The sequence below is a fragment of the Triticum aestivum genome, chromosome 1B (assembly GCF_018294505.1).
Source record: "Triticum aestivum cultivar Chinese Spring chromosome 1B, IWGSC CS RefSeq v2.1, whole genome shotgun sequence".
Taxonomy (NCBI): Eukaryota; Viridiplantae; Streptophyta; class Magnoliopsida; order Poales; family Poaceae; genus Triticum; species Triticum aestivum.
Window position 1 is genome coordinate 549,379,035 of NC_057795.1, and position 22,504 is coordinate 549,401,538.

General features: G+C 52.6%; 1 protein-coding gene across 1 annotated transcript; it reads right to left on the bottom strand.

Moving 5' to 3' along the window:
* Window positions 1–988: 988 nt before the first annotated feature.
* On the bottom strand, window positions 989–3,246 carry LOC123094578 (putative FBD-associated F-box protein At5g22720). The gene is made up of 3 exons (XM_044516555.1): window positions 2,033–3,246; window positions 1,820–1,953; window positions 989–1,692 (listed from the first exon to the last, which is right to left on the bottom strand). Exons 1-2 carry the CDS (start codon window positions 3,203–3,205, stop codon window positions 1,912–1,914), a joined length of 1,215 nt encoding a protein of 404 aa, XP_044372490.1. The 5' UTR covers window positions 3,206–3,246; the 3' UTR covers window positions 989–1,692; window positions 1,820–1,911.
* Between the last annotated feature and the right edge of the window lie 19,258 nt (window positions 3,247–22,504).

The following is a 22,504-nucleotide window of genomic DNA, read 5'->3' on the forward strand; positions in this document are numbered from 1 at the left end:
CACCAGGACGTGCAGCAGAAAAGATAGTTTGAGAACAACAGCAGAAGAAACGGGGATGACTAACCAGAGACAGATTAAGCAAGCCGGCAACTATCAATTCTCGATGCTCAGTTGACAGAGCACTTGTACATAAACCAGACAACAATATTTGGTTGGGTGGTTGGGTAAACAAACAGGATGTAGCCTGCCTCACTTGTTAACATAAACTGACTTAAGTTGAGAATAATTATAATAGACTGCTGCAAATTCTGAGTTGTATCTGCAGAACACACATACATGGACCATTATAGTAGCTTTTCTTTCTGTTTACTTAACAAACTGTTTTTCCAGGTTTCTTTAATTAAAACTTACAGCAACTGATGCTCTAATAAATTAAGAAGGTGATGGTTGTACCTTACTGGGCTGTCATTTTCAGAACTTGGGAGGAGTCTAGGCCTGCTAAGAGTCTGCCGATCAACTCACTGCATCTCATTTCGGTGGCAGGCTGGGAGTCGTTTCAGACTTAGTTTTCAGGGTAGCATTGCAAATTAGCTTCATCCATACGAAAAGATGTATGCTGAGCAGTATATTTGCTGCCATCATACATATGTTTTCATGTCAATTTATGGATCTCTGCTTATGGGAAGGAGGCGGTACTCTGCTTTGCGACTTCCAGACCATACATGTCATACACTGCTTAAAGTATGAGGACACGGCCATCCTTTTTCACTAAAAAGACAGTTATATGATACTCCCTCCGTAAAGAAATATAAGAACATTTAGATCACTACTTTAGTGATCTAAACGCTCTTATAATTTCTTTACAGATGGAGTACATAAAGATAGTAAATGCTGGTGTTACTAGCTTACGATACAAGACCACAACAAAGACACGAGGATTTCAAACTAAACACAACAGATTAAAAACCAGCATCCAAGCGCAATAGAACAGAAAATAAACCACTGAGGAACCCCTTCAGGAGCAACATAACATAAAATAAACTACTGATGAACCACATCAAGAACGATAAAACAAAAAGTACATTACACAAGTTTGGATTTGAAGCATGAGCTTAGACACCACCTCCTTTGTCCTGGTAAAATCCCGTGTGCCACAAAACATTCCATCGCTAAATGAAGTAGTAGAAGGCTGGGACAACATTATAGGCTAGATACAAAAGCTTGGGCTTTGAAAAGAAGGCAAGACAATTTTCAAGATGGGCACCAACTACATCCAAGAAGGATTGTAGGCTTACTGGCTAGCACCACACGTTGGTGGTCTTGGCAGCCCAAGTTCTAATTAAATGTGTATACAGCATCTCCCAGACCCTTCTCTTCACACTTCAAGCATCCTCGGTGGGGCAAGTCAAAAGGGTTGTCCATTGACAAATCATGGGTACACCTGATGTGTGTGAAATACTCGCGACTGCCACATCTCATTTCAATTCGAGCATCTCGTGAAGCTCTACTGTTGACTCGCAGCATGCTGAGCTGATTAGCAAACCATTTGTGTTGGCGGTGGTAAGGCAATGTGATTTTCATTTCCTTTAGCCCTTTTGCATTCAGAACAAAGAACTTGGCAAAGTTAATAGATGAACCACAGAGGCCGTCATAATTCTTCAACACCACCTTTTTGAGATGGAGCTCAAGGCATTCAATTGGGTCCAGTGGATCATAACTCCGGACATTATTGATAACCTCCCTTAACTGGAACTGGAGATAAAGACAAAAAACACAAAAGAAATTGCCAACAGGTTAGCAATACAATAGTTGGCTAGATTGCATGTCAATCAAGTGCTTAAAGTGACATATAAAGCAAGCAACTATATTTTATACTCACAGTGACATGCAACCACTCCAAGCGAAGAAAGCACTTGAGCAAGTTAACCACTGCATCCAGATTAGGGCCAGCGGAGCTGAGAACCAAAACCCTCATGCTGTGCATTTGGTTGTCAAACTGACAGCAATCATTTTCTGCAGAACAAAGGGCGGGTATAAGAATAATAGCCAGCACAAAAGAATGTCAAATGCAATTGAAGAAGGCTGCTGCTACCTGAAAAACCGAACTTCCAAGGTGGAATTCAGATATATGTTCAGACAGCATACCCAATATTGCCAGTTTAGGTGTCCTGCCAATTATCTTTATGGTCTTTGTGCCTATTGGATTAAAACGTAGCAATCTCTCAAGGCACGGGGCGTCCTCAATGACTAACTCATGCAGAGTGACACCTCGAATACTCCATTCTGCGCAGAAGCCTAAACTTTTAAGAGTTTGGGAGCTGATGCAGAGGCGATCAATGCCAAAAACCATCATCAGCTCAAGGCATTCCAAGGCAGGGCAGCCAGAGAGCATGCTCTGGAGAACATCCTCCGAGATGGTGACCTTTTCCAGGGTCAGCTGCTTGAGGCACGGAAACTTCAGGGACAGCTGCACAATCAAGTTACTCCTGGGGAAATGGGAGCCGCAGAATTTGGCCACGCGGAGAGTGGGCGAAAAGCGGAACACGGACAATGGCAGCAGGCACAACTTCTCCCAGTTGCTGCCCCAGAACGTGTAGATGAGCTCGAACTCCTGTAGGTTGTCCAGGGCTTTGGAACTAAGCCAGCCTTCGATCTTGTCGTCGTTCTGAAAGATGCGGACCGAGAAGCGGCGTGCGGGGCCAGGATGCTCAGAGAGGATCTTTGTAATCAGTTCCTTGCTATTGGGTCCACCGTCAACCGCGAGGTTCAGAGGAGCGGAGCGCCAGAGCGGACGCCACCGGCGAGAGATGACCTGCGTGCGGGCACCTTCCTTAGTGGGGAGAAGAGACAAGATGGTGCCGAGGACGGCGTCGGGGACGCGGCTTATGTGATCGACGCTCCCCCCATCAACATCATCAGTGAGATCGACAATCCCCCCATCAACATCATCGCAGTTGCCACTCCCCGGCGGATCTTGGTCGTCGACAAGATGGAACTTACGCTTCTTTGAAGCTTGCAGTGCCGCCATCGCAGCAGCAACGGTAGCAGCCACCGCCTCCCCTGTAGCCGTCGCCACAGCCGCTGCCTCCTTCGCGTTTAACGCAGCAGCCGAAGCCTTCGCCGCCGCCTCCTTGGCAGTCGCCGCTGCCTCCGTCGCAGCCGCCGCCGCCGCCGCCGCCTCCTTGGAAGCAGCCGATGCTGCAGCAGCCGCAGCCAGCGCCGTCTCCTTGGCGGCCGCAACAGCTGCTGAGGCCGCCGCCTCCATGGCTGGCGGCTTGGTGGTGTGGGATAGGGAACGAATCGAGGGATTGGGGACCGAGGGTTTGTTCAGCATCGTGCTGCTGACCACCGTCCAAATAAATCAACGGTTTAGATTCATCCATCTCGTGAGGGAACAGAAAATGAAATGGACGGTTTGGCGGCAACTCCATGAGGTTTTGGCGCCAACTTACCTGTGTAGGTGCAGCAGACCATTTTAGTTTTTCTTCACGCTTAAGGAAGTCTCACTTAATACTTGGAGCTCCTTTCAAAAAACAGAAGGCCCAGCCTTTTTTGCTTCACGGCTTGTTTGTTTTGTAGTGCTACCTGCTTGTTTAAATACAAAAGACAGCAATTACGTCAGTCGAATTTCTCAACTAGGCCGAAGGTGGGGGTGATGTGACGAATGGGAGCAAGGAGCGTCGATCGTGGCGAGGCCAAGCCAAGATCTCGTCGGAGAAGGGAACGGCGCTGCGAGCAGTAGCGAGTCATGACGTCCTAGGTGAAGCTGACGAAATAGATTGATTGGTGCAGTCGAGTGTTAGAAGGCTTCTATGATCTGTCGGTACATGGGCCTGCTCCCTTCGACAACACATGGGGTAGACCCGTGTGTACGCCACACGGAGCAATGCTTGAAGGAAACATCAAAAAGGGTATCGGAGCCAGATTTCCAGTGCGACGGTGGCGGAGAGGGGTGGTAGGTGATCTCTAATACCATGATGTTAGGGTCTAGATCTCTCTTTTTTTATTGCACTCACATATACACCTCTGTCTCTCTCTAATACAATTTGGAAAGAAAGAAAGAAGACAGAAAAAAAGATGTCGTGCCCTTGACGTTCTGATCCAAGCCTGGATAGCCTATTCGTTGTCTCCTTCGTTGGTACTTATAGTGAGCATCGCTCGATGTGTACACCCGGGTCCCGCCCCATGTGCTGTCGAAGGGAGCAGACCCATGTACCGACAGATTACAGGAGCCTCCTAACATCGAGGTAAGGGGTATGGGTCGTCGGAGAAATCTGGTCACAATGCATGTTTAGAGGGATGGTCTCAGGCAGCGGCAGAAAAGCAGTGGCATCCCAATCGAAGGCGAGGAAGCGGACTGACTAGTGTGGGTTGAGGAGGGGGAGGGATGCGGGTTGTCAGGGAAATCTGAATGGGGTGCATGTTTAGAGGGATGGTCGGAAGAGTAAGCTGTGACGTCTTGGGTCGAAGGAGATGGTGCAAGTCATCAAGGAAATATGGTCGGTGTACAGATTTATAGGGATGGTCGGAGGCGGCATTGGAACGAGTGGGGGGGGGACAGGGAAGGGTGGGGCAACGAGGTGGTCGGCTGATGCTAGAGGGTAGACTAGAGAAGGGGTGGCTGGAGGTTGAAGAACGTTCTCAGGCACCAGACCAGATTGTTAGAAGGGAGAGAGATAGAGAGAGAGAGATTGCTGCGGAATATGGTGGATATATTATTGAGCCTCGAGGGCGAGTATATATTGAGTACGAGACTTTTGAGGGCAAGACACCTCTCCTGGAGATAAGGTAGGAGACGAATTACAAATCCTAGACTACCAAATACATGTATCCAAATATATCTCTAGCATCCCCCCGCAGTCGTAGCAGTAGCGCTGCGAACAATAGGAGCGTCGCGGACGGTCAGACTAGAGAGAATAGCAGCCGACGGGCTGACATCCCCCGCAGTCGAAGCGGGAGCATCATGGACGGTGTCGCGTCTCTGACGCGTTGACTGTAGAGGAAGCCGACAAGTTTCTCAAGCGGGTGATAACCCTTTGTGCTGATGTCAAGCTAGCCAAGAGCGTAGGGTGGTGTAGCCATGGTCGAGGTAGCCGTTCGAAGAATGTCGTGGTCGATGTTGAGTCGGGGTAGCCGGTGTCGAGGGAGTCGCCATGGAGTCGTGATGTCTACTACGCAACATTCTTCTTGTAGACTCGTGTTGGGCCTCCAAGCGCAGAGTTTTGTAGGACAGTAGCAAATTTCCCTCAAGTGAATGACCTAAGGTTTATCAATCCATGGGAGGCGTAGAATGAAGATGATCTCTCTCAAACAACCATGCAACCAAATAACAAAGAGTCTCTTCTGTCCCCAACACACCCAATACAATGGTAAATTGTATAGGCGCACTAGTTCGGCGAAGAGATGGTGATACAAGCGTAATATGAATGGTAGATATGGGTTTTTATAATCTGAAAATATAAAAACAACAAGGTAGCAAGTTGTAAAACTGAGCAAAAATGGTACGACAAAGCTTGGAAACAAGGCATAGGGTTCATACTTTCACTAGTGCAAGTTATCTCAACAATGATAACATAATTAGATCATATGACAATCCATCAACGTTCGACAAAAGTCACTCCAAAGTTCCTATCACGGAGAACATAAGATGAAATTTCTTGTAGGGTATGAAACCACCTCAAAGTTATTCTTTCTGATCAATCCATTGAGCTATTTCTATAAGTGTCTCAAACAACCCTAGAGTTCGTAGTAAAATAACACCATATGGCACACATCAATCAACCCTAATGTCACCTAGATACTCCAATGTCACCACAAGTATCCATGGGTCAATTATATGATATGCATCAAAGAACTTCATATTCATAATATTCAATCCAACACTGTCGGATTTCTGGTTCCGGCAGACCCTTGAGGTTCGAACTCTGGGGTGCGCGCGGAGATCTCTCCTCTACCAACTCACGTCCCAAAGCTCCGCGCGGAATCTAAGCTAGCAAAGATGAACAACACAAGAGACATGAGGTTTATACTGGTTCAGGCCACCATTGTGGTGTAATAACCTACTCCAGTGTGTGGTGTGGTGGATTGCCTCTAGGGTTAATGATGAACAATACAAGGGAAGAACAACCTCGCGAGGGATGTTCTTGTGGTGGTGTTTTCCCTTCGGAGGGGTCGATTCTCGATGCCCCTATACTATGGTGTCTAGCCCTATATATATATAGAGAGAGGCCCTGGTCCTCTTCCCAAATATTGAGCGGGAAGGGCGCCAACTTGGCCATTTTGAAGGGGAACATCTAGTACACTTATCCTGACTAAAGTTGGTCCTCGCCTGTCAAAGATTCTGACGATAACGCCATCTTGGGCTTCACGGTGACCTCCATCTTGCCGTTCTGCTGGTCTTGGTCTTGTTGCACCGAAATGGTAGCCTTTGCCTGATACCTTGGCATGCGCTTGCCCCCTTTGCACCAAAGGGGAAACAAGGACACTGCGCAGGCCGGCGCCTGCCTGGCGCCCGCCTGGCCTCGATTGTCATGGCTTGCGTCACGGGCATCTCGCGAGGTACCTTTGCCTTGATCTCTCCGCCTCCTCGCGAGCCTTCCTGACGAGGCTGCGCCTGAGGAAGCTTTCTGTCATCTGCCCCGCGAGGCTCGGCCCCTCGCGAGGGTCTTGAGCTAGAGTTGATGAAGGTGGGCCATACTGGGCCACCACTTGAGCCACGCCGCAGGCCGCAGGCAGGCAAGTCTGGGTACCCTCGTTCCCAGAACACCGACAATAGCCCCTGGGCCCAAGGTGCGCCCGGACTTCGCTTAGCAAAGAAGCGAAGGGGCAAGTGCGAAGCGCCGCGGGCCCCAACAGCCTGCGGCCTTGGGCGCCGCGTGGCGGTTGATTGGACGTGGGTGTCTCCGCTTCCCCACGACGCCTCGGCAACCGTCCGACGTGACAAGTCCCTGCATGCAGTATGAGTCATGATTACCTGTGATCGTGGAGGCCGGCGGTTGGCCTTCTCCGGCTATAAGTACGGAACGGTGCATGCCCTTCCAGTCCATCTCTCCTTGTTCTGCTTCTTCTTCTTCACCTCTCCCCTTAGGCTCGCCGCGTCCCACGGCGCCCATGAAGAGGTTCTCGACTGCGGAGAAGGGGAAGGCCCGACGGGAGGGGCCTGACTCTCCTCCTGCCAAGCATGGCCGGGGTCGCCCCCGCAAGCATCCCGCGACTCCTGCGAGGGCTGCCCGAGGCCTCAGCGGAGGCCCCTCGCTTGGTGGAAGCCACTCGATCGGAGGGGGGGGGGGAGAAGTGCCGCGGCCGCTCGGCCTCCCCGCCCCCGATTCCATTTTGCGGAGGTGCTGCCGGAGTTCATCATTTGGTCGGAGGACCCGACCGGTACCTGGCTCCAGCTTCCTCGCTTCTTCGCCGGTGAGCTGCCGGCCGGCACTGCAGGGGGGCTCTTGCTCCAGGGGGACGGCTGCTATAGCAGGGCCTCGTGGGTGGCGGTGGAGGTTTCTGTTGCCGGGAACGTGGCGCTGACCCGCGACTGGCAGACGTTCACCCGCACGCGTGGTCTTGGCCATCGATGCACTCTCCACTTTAAGTTCGACGGTGATGCTACCCTCTTTGTGAGGGCATTCGGAGGTGATGGCCGCTGTCGGTGTCAAAACCGGCAGATCTCGGGTAGGGGGTCCCGAACTGTGCATCTAGGCGGATGGTAACAGGAGACAAGGGACACGATGTTTTTACCCAGGTTCGGGCCCTCTCGGTGGAGGTAAAACCCTACTCCTGCTTGATTAATATTGATGATATGGGTAGTACAAGAGTTGATCTACCACGAGATCAGAGAGGCTAAACCCTAGAAGCTAGCCTATGGTATGATTGTTCTTCGTCCTACGGACTAAAACTCTCCGGTTTATATAGACACCGGAGAGGGCTAGGGTTACACAGAGTCGGTTACAATGGGAGGAGATCTTCATATCGTATCGCCAAGCTTGCCTTCCATGCCAAGGAAAGTCCCATCCGGACACGGGACGGAGTCTTCAATCTTGTATCTTCATAGTCCGGGAGTCCGGCCAAAGGTCATAGTCCGGCCATCCGGGCACCCCCTAATCTAGGACTCCCTCAGTAGCCCCCGAACCAGGCTTCAATGACGATTAGTCCGGCGTGCAAGTTTGTCTTCGGCATTGCAAGGCGGGTTCTTCTCCAAATTCCATGTACCTGTCGAATAGTGTCCGGCTTCTAGTGCGTGCTGCTCTCCTCGGCTTTCGTGCCCAATAATGACCATCTTCCACGTGTCAAACGAATGTGAAAAGCCAGTTTTTTTTTCATTTACCCCCCAGTCGCGTTAATGAGCCGCCCATAAAAGAGATGGGGATTTAGATCCAATTCACACCACCTTTCCTCCATGAGTATCCATCAGAGCACTTTCGACAGAGATCCATTCCAGCATGTCCGGTCGGAGCAGCTCCTCCTCTCGCCTCTCCAGCCCTCGGCCTGGAGATTGGGAGCGGTGTTCCGTCCCGCATAGCAAGCTAGTAGTGCTTCAGTCCAAGGGGCTCCTCCCCCCAGCATATATGGTCCCAGTTCGAGCCGGGATTGCCACCTATAGCGGCGGAGAGCAGGCGGAGAGCGGCCCCAATCCCTCACAAGGAGAGCGGGTATGCCTAGTCCCTTATTTAATAAGAGGACTCGGATTTCCAATTCATCCGTTTCTCCGAGGGTTGCTGGAGTTCTACGGCCTCCAGCTACACAACCTCACGCCTGCCTCCATTCTGCATGTTGCGGGCTTCGTGGCCCTCTGCGAGCTATTTTTGGGCATCGAGGCCCATTTCGCGCTGTGGAAGAGGTTGTTCTGCCTTGTGCCCCGCTCTTAGGAGGGGTCAATTTATCAAGTGGGCGGAGCCGAACTATGGCGCATCGCCGGGACCGGATATCTATTCGGTACCCCAAAGAAGGCGTCCGAGGACTGGCCTTCGGAATGGTTTTATATGGATGATGTCCCGCTGTCGGACCCGGTATGGATCGGCCTTCCTGAGTTTAATAATGCTCCGTTGAAGAAACGCCTAAGCTGGCGCCCACGGAACCCTCAAAGGGAAACTAACAGGGACGTCCTTTACCTGATGAGCCGGATAAGATTGTTGGCTCATTCCGGATTGACCATGATCGAGGTCATGGCCACATGTATTATGCGGGGGGTGCATCCGCTTCAGTACAGAGGCCACCCCATGTGGGATTTCAACGGGAAGGATGATGCCACCCGGTGCGGTCGCAAGGGGCCAGATTCGGCTGCCACTGTAGCGAAGATCTTATCCGCTTTGTACAAGGGAGAAGAAGAGGAATTCCTCCGTGTCAACCCACGGGGTGGATTCTCTATGTATAGTCCTCCAAACTGGGTGAGCGAATATTTTCACTTATCTACCCGCTTTCGAAATTCCCATAATTGAGTACTTAGTCTGGCGATGTTAACGCAGGAGCTGCGCTAGACAATGAAGGAGATAAACAACCCTCCTCTGCAACCCGAGGACCCCGAACGGTCCCTCAATCCGGATTCCCAAGAGGACCCGGACTTATGTGTGGAGTTAATTGATGGGGTGTTTCATCAATTGAGTAAGGACAACACCTTAGTGGCCATTACGGCCGACTATCCCGGACTACTTCCAGCCTCAAAGGTAACCGCGGCTGAAGTCCCAGTACTTTCAAGGAGATCCATCCATGCCTTATTTTGAATGTTGTAAACTAATAGTGTTTCATTTCGCAGGGGAAATCCTCGAGGTGGAAGGCCGAGCCCGCGGTGGGCAGCCAACAAGGGCCGCTGAAGCCAGGCGGGCCAAAAAGAAGTGCGGACCAGATCGAGATTCCGGCGCAACGGTACGGCGTGCGAATTTAACGCCTAGGGTTTATGCCCTCAAGTCATACTAACGATCATGCTCTTCTTAGGAAGAAGAGAGCCCGCCGGACTATATCCACCGGCCAGGCTTCAAGGCCGGGTCCGGAAGTGGAGGCGGATATGGGGCGCGCCTCGGGCGTTCCTCCGACAGAGGATGCAGACGGGCTATCTGCCACCAATTCAGAGGTGGAGAGTGCCATGAACCACAGGTGTCGCCGAACTGTTCTTCGTGACGCATGTTTTTCCCCAGAGGCGTTGGACGCCTTTAATACGGGAGATGCGTACCTCCGTGCTGCTCAAAATGGTCTAGCCAGAGCCACAGAGCAGTATGTAAAAGACATACGGGTGAGTAAAATTGAAGGTTATATATGTCAGTAGCCCCGAGACTTGAAACAGTTAAGATAACTGTTTTAAGGATCATATGTTATGCATGGTCTTACAAAGAAGAACACACAACTGTCCCAGGAGCTGGAAGAGTGCAAGGCCCAACTCGAGGCTGCACTGGCCGCTTCAGATAATGCCAAGGGGACCCCCTCAGGTAATATATGCTTCAAAAGATAATTCCTTTGTGAAGTGCGGCATGTGTGCAACTCTGACGATAATAGTGCAGATGGGGCCGGAGTAAATCCGGACAAGCAACAACTCCTACGCCAACTAAAGGCTGGTGAGAGCATGCTGACGAGGGTGAGGCAAGAGAAGAACAAACTTCAAGACGCCAATACCCAGCTGGGCGAGGAACTAAAGGATGTTTGTATTCAGCTGTCTGCTTCCGTAAAGGAGAATCAGCGACTTCGACGTGACATTTTTAGTAAGTGCTTGAACGAATCTTCGAAAAAAGAATTCGGCGAGGAAGTCGATTGACAGAGCTATGTCTGTAGGTCTGCTGACAGGTCATCCTGCGGAGGAAATGCCCGGTTCAACGGGGGACCTTCTTCTCGAGCTGTTGCAACTGCACGAACGAGTTCGGCAGGCAATGCAGGGCGTCGTCCAGGCTATGTGGCCATCCCTCTCCATGCCCGAAGGCCTTGGGGAGCTTGCAAAGAAGCTGGAGGGAGTGCGACCGTGCTTCCGGTTGTGGAAGATATCAGCCTGCCGTCAAGGTGCCAGGGAGGCCTGGGCTATGGTGAAGACTCGGTACACGAAGGCTGACCCGAACCACATGGCCGAGGTTGGCCCTATGGGTTCTGACGGAAAGGAGATCCCTGTCAGCTTAGTATATGGCCAGGTAGAGCTGGCTGCAAAGTATTCTCAACAGGACTGTAAATTAGACCGCATGTTGGATGGTATTGAAGAAGAATATACCGAGTCGGATTGACTCTGTAATTTAAAATGACATGAAAAATGCCTTCTAGCCGGATTGTAGATTGTTTGTCATTGTGGACCTTTTCGCCGACCTCTGGACCCTATAGTCCGGAGTGTGTCCGAATACCCTCTCGATTATGTAAGAACCGGGGCATGCATGGAGACAAGGCGTAGGGGTCATAATTGCTTTAGCAGACAAGTGCCCAACTAGTTATGTTATATTACATGGTTAGTAAGAAACATCTTCCAGGGAGAATAGTTCTGTTAGGGGTTCCTTTCCCTGGGAGGCATGCCCTAAAGTGCATGTCCGAACTGCTAAAAAGAGCAGAAAAGCATCTGGGGGCAGATAGATAAACAAGAAAAATCATCTTTTAGTTCACCGACCGAATATTCCCTTAAGAACGCTAGCTTTCGGCTTCACCCAGTCTGAGGTACACATCCGGTTGACCCGGCAGTAACAATCGCAGAGGTGCTCCCTTTACCACCTAGCCGAACGAACGGGAACGTAGGGGTGAGCACAGGAGCCAGGCAACCCAGCTTAGCCAAAACTTAAGTCATATAATGCATATAATGGTGTATAAAAGGTTCATGCAGAAGTGTCACACATGTTTTGGGCATGAGGCCCGTTTATATAAACTTCTGATAAAGAAGCCCCCAGGTATGATGAGCGCGGGTGGCGCGTCAAGTATGTGCGAACAATGCATAGGCAAGCCCCTAAGGGCTTGGGAGAAAAAAGGTAGAGAGAAGGAGAGAAACGCCAGACAGCTAATGTGAAAAAAATAAAAAAGGGACATGGGAAGGAGACGAACATGGAGTCCGACGCTAGGCGTAGAATGTTCATAGGCATGCTGCGTTCCATGGGTTCGGCTCGAGTCGGTTGTCCGATGCGTTTCACAGATGGTACGCTCCACCAGTCAGTACTTGGTCGATTATGAAGGGACCCTCCCATTTGGGCTTTAGTTTGTCCTTTTTCTTGTCCGGCAGGCGTAGAACTAGTTCGCCAACGTTATAAGTTTTGGCCCGTACTTCTCTGCTTTGATATCTTCGAGCCTGCTGTTGATAGAATGCGGAATGGGCTTTTGCCATGTCGCGCTCCTCCTCCAATGCATCCAAGCTGTCCTGCCGTTCGAGCTCGGCTTCTCTTTCTTCGTACATGCGCACTCGAGGTGAGTCATGAATTATGTCGCAGGGCAGAACTGCCTCTGCGCCGTATACCATAAAAAATGGTGTGAATCCGGTAGTGCGATTCGGCATGGTCCGCAACCCCCAGAGTATGGAGTCAAGCTCCTATACCCAGTGCGTGTTGGATTCCTTGAGGGATCGCACTAGTCTGGGTTTGATGTCGCTCATGATAAGACCGTTGGCTCGTTCGACTTGACCGTTAGTTTGTGGGTGATAGACTGAAGCGTAGTCGAGCTTGATGCCCATGTTTTTGCACCAGAGTTTAACTTCGTCGGCCGTAAAGTTTCTGCCATTGTCAGTTATGATGTTGTGGGGAACACTGTAATGGTGTACAACCCCGGATATGAAGTCTATCACCGGTCCGGATTCGGCCGTCTTTACAGGCTTGGCCTCTATCCATTTGGTGAATTTGTCCACCATGACCAGTAGATATTTTTTCTTGTGGGTTCCTCCTTTAAGGGGTCCAACCATGTCAAGCCCCCAGACCGCGAAAGGCCAGGTAATGGGTATGGTTTGTAGGGCGGTAGGCGGCATGTGGCTTTGATTAGCGAATAATTGGCAACCGACGCATCGCTGCACTAAGTCCTGAGATTCTGCCCGGGCCGTCGGCCAATAAAATCCGGTACGGAAGGCCTTGCTTACAAGGGCCCGGGCTGTGGCGTGGTGCCCGCCGAGTCCGACATGAATTTCAGCCAGAAGATTTTGCCCTTCTTCTTCGGAGATACACCTTTGAAGGACTCCGGTTGTGCTCTTCTTATAAAGCTCTCCCTTGTGGACTTTGTAGGATTTAGATCGCCACACTATGCAGCGGGCCTCGTTTTGGTCCTCGGGAAGTTCCTGCCTAGTTAGGTAGGCTAGGAATGGTTCTGTCCACGGGGCAATGACTGCCATTATTGTGTGGGCTGACGGTGTTGTTTCGTTGGCAGAGCCACCAACTGTGTCAGAATGTTCGGTGAGGGGTAGTGTGGTTGTGTCCGGGCTGTTGTTTCCGGACTCCCCCTCCCATGATACGGATGGCTTGAAAAGCTTCTCTAGGAAGATGTTGGGAGGGACGGCATCACGCTTTGTGCTGATGCGTGCCAACACGTCTGCTGCCTGGTTGTTCTCCCGGGCTATATGGTGAAATTCGAGCCCCTCAAACCGATCTGACATCTTTAAGACGGCATTGCGATAAGCTGCCATTTTCGGAGCCTTGGCTTCAAAGTCTCCATTTATTTGGGATACCGCGAGGTTTGAATCCCCGCGGACCTCTATGCGCTGAATGCCCATGGAGACTGCCATCCGGAGACCATGTAGAAGGGCCTCGTATTCGGCTGCATTGTTGGAGTCCGTGTACATTATCTGAAGTACGTATTGGACTGTATCTCCTGTAGGGGACTCAGAACGACGCCAGCCCCCAGGCCAGCCAACATTTTGGAGCCGTCGAAGTGCATGATCCAGTTGGAATATGCGCCGTATTCTTTAGGGAGCTCGGCTTCGGTCCATTCGGCGATGAAGTCAGCCAAAACCTGCAATTTGATAGCTCGACGTGGCTTGTAAGTTATATCGAACAGGAGGAGCTCAATGGCCCATTTGGCAATCCGGCCCGTTGCGTCGCGGTTGTTTATAATATCATTAAGAGGTACTTCGGATGCCACTGTTATTGAACACTCTTGGAAATAGTGTCGCAGCTTCCGGGATGCCATGAACACCGCGTATGCTATCTTTTGATAATGCGGGTACCGTGACTTGCATGGAGTTAGGACAGTGGACACGTAGTAAATTGGTTTTTGGAGAGGGAACTTGTGTCCGTCCGTTTCTCGTTCGACAACGAGCACCATGCTTACAACTTGATGGGTTGCCACGATGTATAATAGCATTGGTTCGCCCGTGTTGGGCGCGGCCAGGATCGGATTTGTTGCCAGTATGGCTTTGATTTCTTCGAGTCTGGCCGTGGCGGCATCCGTCCACTCGAAGTGTTCGGTGCGCCGCAGGAGGCGATAAAGGGGTAATGCCTTTTCTCCTAAGCGGGAGATAAAGCGGCTTAGAGCCGCCATGCATCCAGTCAATTTTTGTATTTGCTTGAGGTCTTTTGGGATATCCAATTGTGACAGAGCTCGGATCTTGGCTGGGTTTGCCTCAATTCCTCTACCAGATACAATGAAGCCCAAGAGCTTTCCGGCTGGTACGCCGAAAACGCATTTTCTGGGTTGAGCTTAATGTCATATGCTCGGAGGTTGTCGAACGTGAGCCTCAAGTCGTCTACTAGAGTTTCGACATGCTTGGATTTGATGACCACGTCATCTACATACGCTTCAACTGTTTTGCCGATCTGGTTGGCCAGACATGTCTGAATCATGCGCTGATATGTCGCGCCGGCGTTTTTGAGCCTGAAGGGCATCGTGTTGAAGCAGAATGGGCCGTATGGGGTGATGAATGCCGTTGCTGCTTGGTCTGACTCTGCCATCTTGATTTGGTGGTAGCCAGAGTATGCATCGAGGAAACACAATGAATCGTGTCCTGCAGTGGCGTCGATGATTTGATCAATTCGGGGGAGGGGAAGGGATCCTTTGGACAGGCCTTATTTAGGTCTTTGAAATCGACGCATAGGCGCCAGGATTTGTCCTTCTTTGGTACCATCACCAGGTTTGATAGCCAGTCCAGATGTTTTATATCTCTGATGAATTCGGCTTCCAGTAGTTTTGCTAGCTCTTCTCCCATGGCTTGTCTCTTGGGTTCGGAGAAACGCCTAAGAGTCTGCTTAACGGGCTTGAACTCTTTTTGGATGTTCAGGCTGTGCTCGGCCAGCCTGCTGGGATTCCTGGCATGTGTGAAGGGTGCCAAGCGAAAATGTCCCAATTTTCTCGCAGGAATTCTCTGAGTGCAGCGTCTACATCAGGTTTTAGTTGTGCCCCGATGGAGGTCGTTTTTGTGGTGTCCGTTGGATGGACTTGAAACTTGACTATTTCGTCTGCCGGCTTGAAGGAGGTGGACTTGGATCTCTTGTCGAGTATCACGTCGTCCCTGTCCACCGTGGAGCACAACATAGTTAGTTCCTCAGCCGCCAGGGCTTCGGATAATGCCTCGAGGGCCAGTGCGGCTGTCTTGTTTTTGGCGCGGAGCGCTGTGTCCGGATCACTAGCAAGAGTGATAATTCCGTTGGGTCCGGGCATTTTGAGCTTCATGTACCCGTAATGGGGTATAGCTTGAAAAATTGTGAATGCTTCTCGCCCTAACAGAGCATGGTATCCGCTGCTGAACGGGGCCACTTGAAATGTGACCTCCTCGGATCTGTAATTATCCGGCGTGCCGAACACCACGTCCAGTGTGATTTCCCTGAACAACATGCTTCCCGGCTGGGGATTATTCCTCTAAAGGTTGTGTTGCTTCGCTCAATGCGGCTCCAGTCTATTTCCATTTTTCGCAGTGTTTCCTCATAAATGAGGTTCAATCCGCTGCCACCGTCCATGAGTACCTTTGTAAGCCGGAAGCCATCCACTATCGGACTGAGGACCAATGCAGCTGGTGCTCGGGCTGGCCGGAATTTAGGTTCGTCACTGGCATTAAAAGTAATAGCCGTGTCACTCCATGGATTTATTGTTGCTACTTGGTAGACTTCGGCAAGGCTGCGGAGCTTTCGCTTCCTCGCATTGTTTGATGTGAAAGTCTCGAAGACTGTTGACACCGTACTGGCGTTTCTGGGGTGGTGCTTTGCGGATTCTGGAGTTAGAAGCTCCTCGCCACTCCTGGCCACCTGCCGGAGTATCCAACATGCTCTAAGGCTGTGAGTTGGTGCGACTTCCCCTGAACTATGAATTTTACAGGGTCCATTGAGCCATCCCTCCAGTACGGTCCCATACCCTATAGAGGGTTTTTCTTTTTTGTTGTTTGGCTCAGGTGCCTGGCGATAATGTGCCCTTTTGTTTTCGACTGGGATTGTATTTGTGGTCGGATTGTCCCAGAATTTCGTTTCGGTTTTCCGAACGCTTTCTGTCGCACAGTACTTTCGTACTATGGATGTCAAGTCGGCGAAGCGTGTAATTTCGCAGCGACTTATGGCATTGAGGATTCCGATGTCCGTGCAGTTGTTACAGAAGAACGAAATTGCGTCCTTATCACGGCAGTCCTTTATCCTGTTCATAACCAGGAGGAATCTGGCCCAGTAGTGATGTACTGTTTCCCCGGGCTCTTGCCGTATTTGGGATAAGTCCCTTATATTTGGGTGGGCGGGTGGATTTAAATCCGGAACCTCGCCCGATCTGAGACTCAGGGGCCAAGAGAATTCTGAATTCGGAAGCTTGTTTTCTTGGACGTTGTTCAATGAATCCGGCCTGCTGCCTGACTTTAAGTTCAGGGCTTGGGCGACGTCCTCCCCTTCGCGGATGTCCGGCTTGGAGGGGTCGGGAATCCGGACACATCTGGTCCTTAGGATGGGTGGGGATTCGCCGCATTGTTCTTCCACCACTTCAACATGGTGGGTGACCTGGGGAGAGCCGATCTCTCTCTGATCGGGTTTAAGCCCAATCTGGTCGTAATCTGTAGCGACTCCCAGGGCGGCGATGCAATCCAAGAGCTCGTTTAGGGAAGAGAGCTCCATCGGATCTAACTGCTCGGCGAGTTCCGAGCTGATCTGGAGATTGCTTTCGATGACCCGAGAGGTCATTGCTGGCGCGGCGGCCGAACAGGCGGTCATCAAAAAACTGCCTAGCCGAAGAGTTTGGCCGATAGCCAAAGCTCCTTTAGCAACAGTGCCGTCTTTAAATACGGGGTGCGGCATCCTTCCTGTCAATGACGATACAGAGGAACTCTCAATGAAAGCACCAATGTCGGTGTCAAAACCGGCGAATCTCAGGCAGGGGGTCCCGAACTGTGTGTCTAGGCGGATGGTAACAGGAGACAAGGGACACGATGTTTTTACCCAGGTTCGGGCCCTCTCAGTGGAGGTAAAACCCTACTCCTGCTTGATTAATATTGATGATATGGGTAGTGCAAGAGTTGATCTACCACGAGATCAGAGAGGCTAAACCCTAGAAGCTACCCTATGGTATGATTGTTCTTCGTCCTATGGACTAAAACTCTTCGGTTTATATAGACACCGGAGAGGGCTAGGGTTATACAGAGTCGGTTACAATGGGAGGAGATCTTCATATTGTATCGCCAATCTTGCCTTCCACGCCAACGAAAGTCCCATCCGGACACGGGACGAAGTCTTCAATCTTGTATCTTCATAGTCCGGGAGTCCGGCCAAAGGTCATAGTCCGGCCATCCGGACACCCCCTAATCTAGGACTCCCTCACCCATCGCGCTGGGTGCTGCCCCGAAGGTGACGACGACGGCCGCATGCTCATCCTCGGCAACGGTAGCGGCGAAGACGAGGCCGTGCATGCGCCCGGCGGCGTCCGCGGTTCTTCAAGCTTTGGCGATTCCCCTTCCGATGGCAGCTCCTCCAGCGGCGGCCGTGACCAGCCACCGCGCCGCCGTGCTTGCTTCGAGGGGGGAGGTGGAGCGTCCCACTGCCGCGCCCAGGTGAAGCGTGAGGAGGAAACTGCTTGAGCTCCGGAGGGCGACGCAGGTCCTCTTCTCCGGGCTATAGTTGGTCGAGTTGTGCCCATTTTGTTTTACATGCATGGAGAGAGAAGTATGGGGTTCGGCGGGGGCGTGCTAGACTGTTGCTTTTAATTATCATGTTGTTCCTATTTTTTGTGCCGTGCTACGGTGCCGCGTGCTCATGAGTAGGAACAAGTTAGCTTAGTGGGAGGGGTTTGTTGCGGCGCCAGCCTCAGGAGGCTCTGGCCAGAAGCCTTGTCACGGGTCTCGAGGCCTGCAAAAAGAACTTGCCGGAGGGTTAGGATTCAGTCCTCGGCCGCAGGGGTGGCCTGCTCGGCCCAGCGTTCGCGTCGTGATGCCCGTGGGGCATTGACTGGGAGGAGTGCTCCCGCTGCAACTTAGGTCGAGGAACCTCACGAAATCAAACCAGGCGACGCTCGCGAGGGTGCCCGCGTGGCCTCCCTCGCGAGGGTTGCGAAAAGAAAGTAGGGTCAGGTGAACGACAAAAAGGGAAAATGCATGCCGGGTGCCGCATAACACTGAAGGCAACTTCAACTAAAAGCTTCAAGCAAGGAAAAACTAGCCAACTGCAGAAAGCAAATGAAAAGCCGCGCCGACACCTAATCTAGTCTTCGACGTCTTCTCACCAGCGCAGAGCTAAGTGGTGCCACTGGGCATGGGCGAGAGCCCCCAAGGCCCAGGGGCGGCACTCCGGAGACTCCGGGGCGTGTACAGCCCCACTCATTATTACGTGAGAGTGTCACGGGCCGCGAGCTTCACAGGCGTTTGCCTTCTTCACAGGCACCAGGTCTTTTCTTGAGGGGGGGGGGAGAGCTTCATAGGCATTTGCCTTCTTCACAGGCACCGGGCCTTTTCAAAGCGGCAAGCTTCACAGGCATTGGCCTTCTTCACAGGCTTTGGGCCTTTTCCATAGGCACTGGGCCTCGCTCAAGGGTAGAACTTCCAGAGGTGTTGAATGTTCCACGCGTTCAGGATGGGCACCCCCTCCTGGGTCTCCAAGCGCGCGGAACCGGGCCTAGAAACATGAACAACCTTGAACGGGCCCTCCCACATGGGAGAGAGTTTGTGAAGGCCTTCCGTGGAGAGGACCCGCCTGAGCACGAGGTCGCCTACCTCGAGGGTCCTGGGGCGGATGTTGCGGCAGTGGTATCATCGCAGCGCCTGCTAGTATCAGGCCGCCCTCAACGCAGCCTCCCGGCGGCGTTGCTCCCTCGGCATGAGGTCTGTCCCCCGCATGGCGTCCTGCTGCGTCTCATCGAACGCCAGGACCTACGCGGAGCGACGCCTGACCTCGTGAGGGAGGATGGCCTCATCTCTGTAGACGAGGAAGAACGGGGTTTCGCTAGTTGACTTGGTTGCGGTCGTGCGAAGAGACCACAACACGGACTAGAGCTCATCATACCAGCCCCTGCCGCAAGCCTCAAGTTTCTTCTTGAAGGTCCTGGTCTTGACGCCCTTCAGGACCTCCATGTTGGCTCGCTCAGCCTGGCCGTTGCTCCGAGGGTGTGCCACTGAAGCGTAGCATATCTGCGTTCCAAGGTTAGCATAGTATGTTTTGAAGAGATTGTCGGTGAATTGCGAACCGTTATCAGTGATGATGCGGTTAGGCACCCCGAATCGGCTCACGAGGCCCTTGATGAACTTGACTGCGGAGCCTGCCGGGATGGTGCGGACAACTTCCACCTCAGCCCACTTGGTGAACTTATCCACGGCAACGTAGAGGTAGCGATAGCCCCCTGGCGCTCAAGGGAACGGGGCCAAAATGTCCAGCCCCCAAACCGCGAATGGCCATGAGAGGGGTATGGTCTGCATGCCCTGTGTCGGCTGATGGATCTGCTTGGCGTGGAATTGGCAGGCTTCACAAGCCCTCACCAGCTCGACGGCGTCATTGAGTGTTGTGGGCCAGTAGAACCCGCTGCGGAACACCTTGCCAACGAGGGTCCGTGACGACGAGTGGTGCCCACAGTCTCCGCAGTGTATGTCCGCCAACAGCTCCTTCCCATGTTCCCTGGAAATGCAACATAGGGACACGTCGTTCGGTCGCTTCCTGTAGAGCTCTCCATCTTGGATGCAGTACGCCGTGGCTTGCCGCGCCACGTGCTCTGCATCTTCCTCCTTTTCCGGCAAGGCCCCTTGCACCAATTAGCTCTTGAGTTCCGCGGTCCAACACCCCTCCTGAGGCTCCAGCGCCAGGAGCAAGCGTGCTCCCGAGGTCGGTCCACAGGCCGGGGCTCTCGAGGCAGGCGGCTGGGGAAGTTCCACCTAAGGTTGCACTCTGTCCGACGGTGGTGGCATCATCGAGGGCTTAAAGAGCCTCTCTTTGAAGACTCCGGGCTCCTGAGGCAGCCGTCTGAATGCCCTTTTCGCGATGTCGTCAGCTTCCTGATTGGTGCCGCGTGGCACATGTTGCAGCTCCAAACCCCAAAACTGCTTCTCAATTTTGCGGACCTCTGCCAGATACGCCTCCATGTGCTTGTCCTTCGGCTCATACACCTTGTTGGAGAAGTTGACGAGGAGCTGTGAATCGCCCTTAATGACTAGGCGCTTTACCCCCAAGGCCACCGTAGCCCTCAGGCCTGCTATCAGCCCTCATATTCTGCTATATTGTTGGAAATCTTTTCTCCATGCTGGAAACAGAGTTGCACTGCATAGTAGAGCTTGTCCTGAGTGGGGGATATGAGCACTGCACCAGCCCCTACGTCATGTCGCGAGAAAGCTCTGTCGAAGTACATAACCCAGCCGTCCGGCGCCTCACTTCCTGGGGAAAGCGAACGGTCCTCGCCTATCTCAAGCCCTGGCGCCTCTGTCCATTCTGCTAGAAAATTTGCTAGTGCAGCTCCCTTGACGACCGTAGTCGTGCTGAACTCCAACTGAAATGCTTGCAGTTTGATGTTCCATTCAGTGACCCTTCCTGCTGAGTTGGGACTCCTGAGCACCCTTTCCAACGGGTATGCTGAAACGACCTTGATCGGATGACCTTGGAAGTAATGCCGCAGCTTCCGCGAGGCCACCAACAGTGTGAGCACGAGCTTCTGAGGCATGGGGTATCATGCCCTTGCATCCCTCAGCACTGTGCTGACGAAGTACACGGGATGCTCGACGAGGGAGGGCACAATGGCGGAGTCTGCACCCTCCGAAGGGTCGAGCGTCTCCTGAGGTGCAGGAGTCTCCAGCTCCTGACAAACTGGTGGAGCCTTCTCTGTCGTGACGACGCCTCCTTGCTGAGGCTGGCTTGTATCCGCTGAGGGTGCAACACTCGTGCGATCTTCCTCCCTCGGGGTTGCCGCGACTGGCGCAGTCTTGGCTCGGCGCTCCCCCCGGACGACCACCAGGGCAGCGCCGGCGGAGTACGGTGTGGCTGCGAGGTAGAGCACCAGGGGCTCTTGTGGGCATGGTGCGACCATCACAGGAGGGCTGGTCAGGTACTTCTTGAGGTCTTGAAACGCTTCATCAGCCTCTTGAGTCCATTCGAACGGGCCCTTCCTCTTCATCAGCTTGAAGAAGGGTAAGGCGCGTTCCCCTAGCTTGGAGATGAAGTGCCCCAACGCAGTTACCCATCCGGTAAGCTTCTGCATTTCCCTGAGAGTTTGAGGCAGAGTCATGTCTTCGATTGCCTTGACCTTCTCTGGGTTAGCCTCATCCCTCTGTGGGACACGAGAAAGCCCAGAAGCTTGCCAGAGGGAACGCCGAACATGCACTTCTCTGGGTTGAGCCGCAGGTCCACTTCACACAAGCTCATGAAGGTTTCTTCCAGGTCCTGTATCAGGGTTTTCGCCTTCCGAGACTTCACTACTATGTCATCGACATAAGCCTCAGCGTTCTTCCCGAGCTGACGGCCCAATGCGATGTGCATCAGCCGCTGGAAGGTTGCACCCGCATTGCACAATCCGAACGGCATGCAGGTGTAGCAGTATACCCCGCACGGGGTCAGGAAAGCTGTCTTCTCCACATCCTCGACTGCCATTTTGATTTGGTGATAGCCTGAGAAGGCGTCCAAGAAGCATAACAGGTCGCGCTCTGTGGTAGAGTCGACGATCTGGTCGATGCGGGGGAGTGGGAACCGATCTTGTGGGCAGGCCTTGTTGAGGTTAGTGAAATCGATGCACATGTGCTCCTTCCCCCCTTTCTTCAGCACGACGACGGGGTTCGCCAGCCACTCCGGGTAGTGGACCTCGCGAATGACTCCCGTGGCCTCCAACTTGCGGGTTTCTTGGACGATGAAAGCTTGCTTCTCTGTGGACTACCGTCTTGCCTTCTGCTTCACTGAGCGTATGTTGGGACAGACGTTCAGGTGGTGCTCGATCACCTGCCTGGGGACCCCTGCCAGCTGTTTGGGTTCCCACGCGAACACCTCCTTGTTTGCACGTAGGAACTTTACCAGGGCCTCCTCTTGCTCGGGGTCTAAATTGGCGCCTATGGTGAAGGTGGCGCCGGAGGACCCATCCTCGTCGACTGGCACTTGCTTGGTCTCTGCTTTGTCTTGTGTGAACAACTGCTTTTTCTTGGCGGGTGCAGCCCCCTTAGCCTTGAGGGGATCGACGTCGACGGGTTGCGCTGTCACTGCTGCCTTGAAAGCGAGCTTGAGTGCCTGCAGGGCATCTTTCGCATCTCCGGCTATGGTGAGGACACCGTTGCTCCCGGGAATTTTCATCAGGTTGT

Bases quoted from the DNA above. Each gene is read 5' to 3' on its own strand.
- LOC123094578 (XM_044516555.1), bottom strand. From the start codon at position 3,205: ATGGAGGCGGCGGCCTCAGCAGCTGTTGCGGCCGCCAAGGAGACGGCG. The intron at 1,954-2,032 runs GTAGCAGCAGCC...TTTGTTCTGCAG, and splicing joins TTGGAAGTTCGGTTTTTCAG to AAAATGATTGCTGTCAGTTT.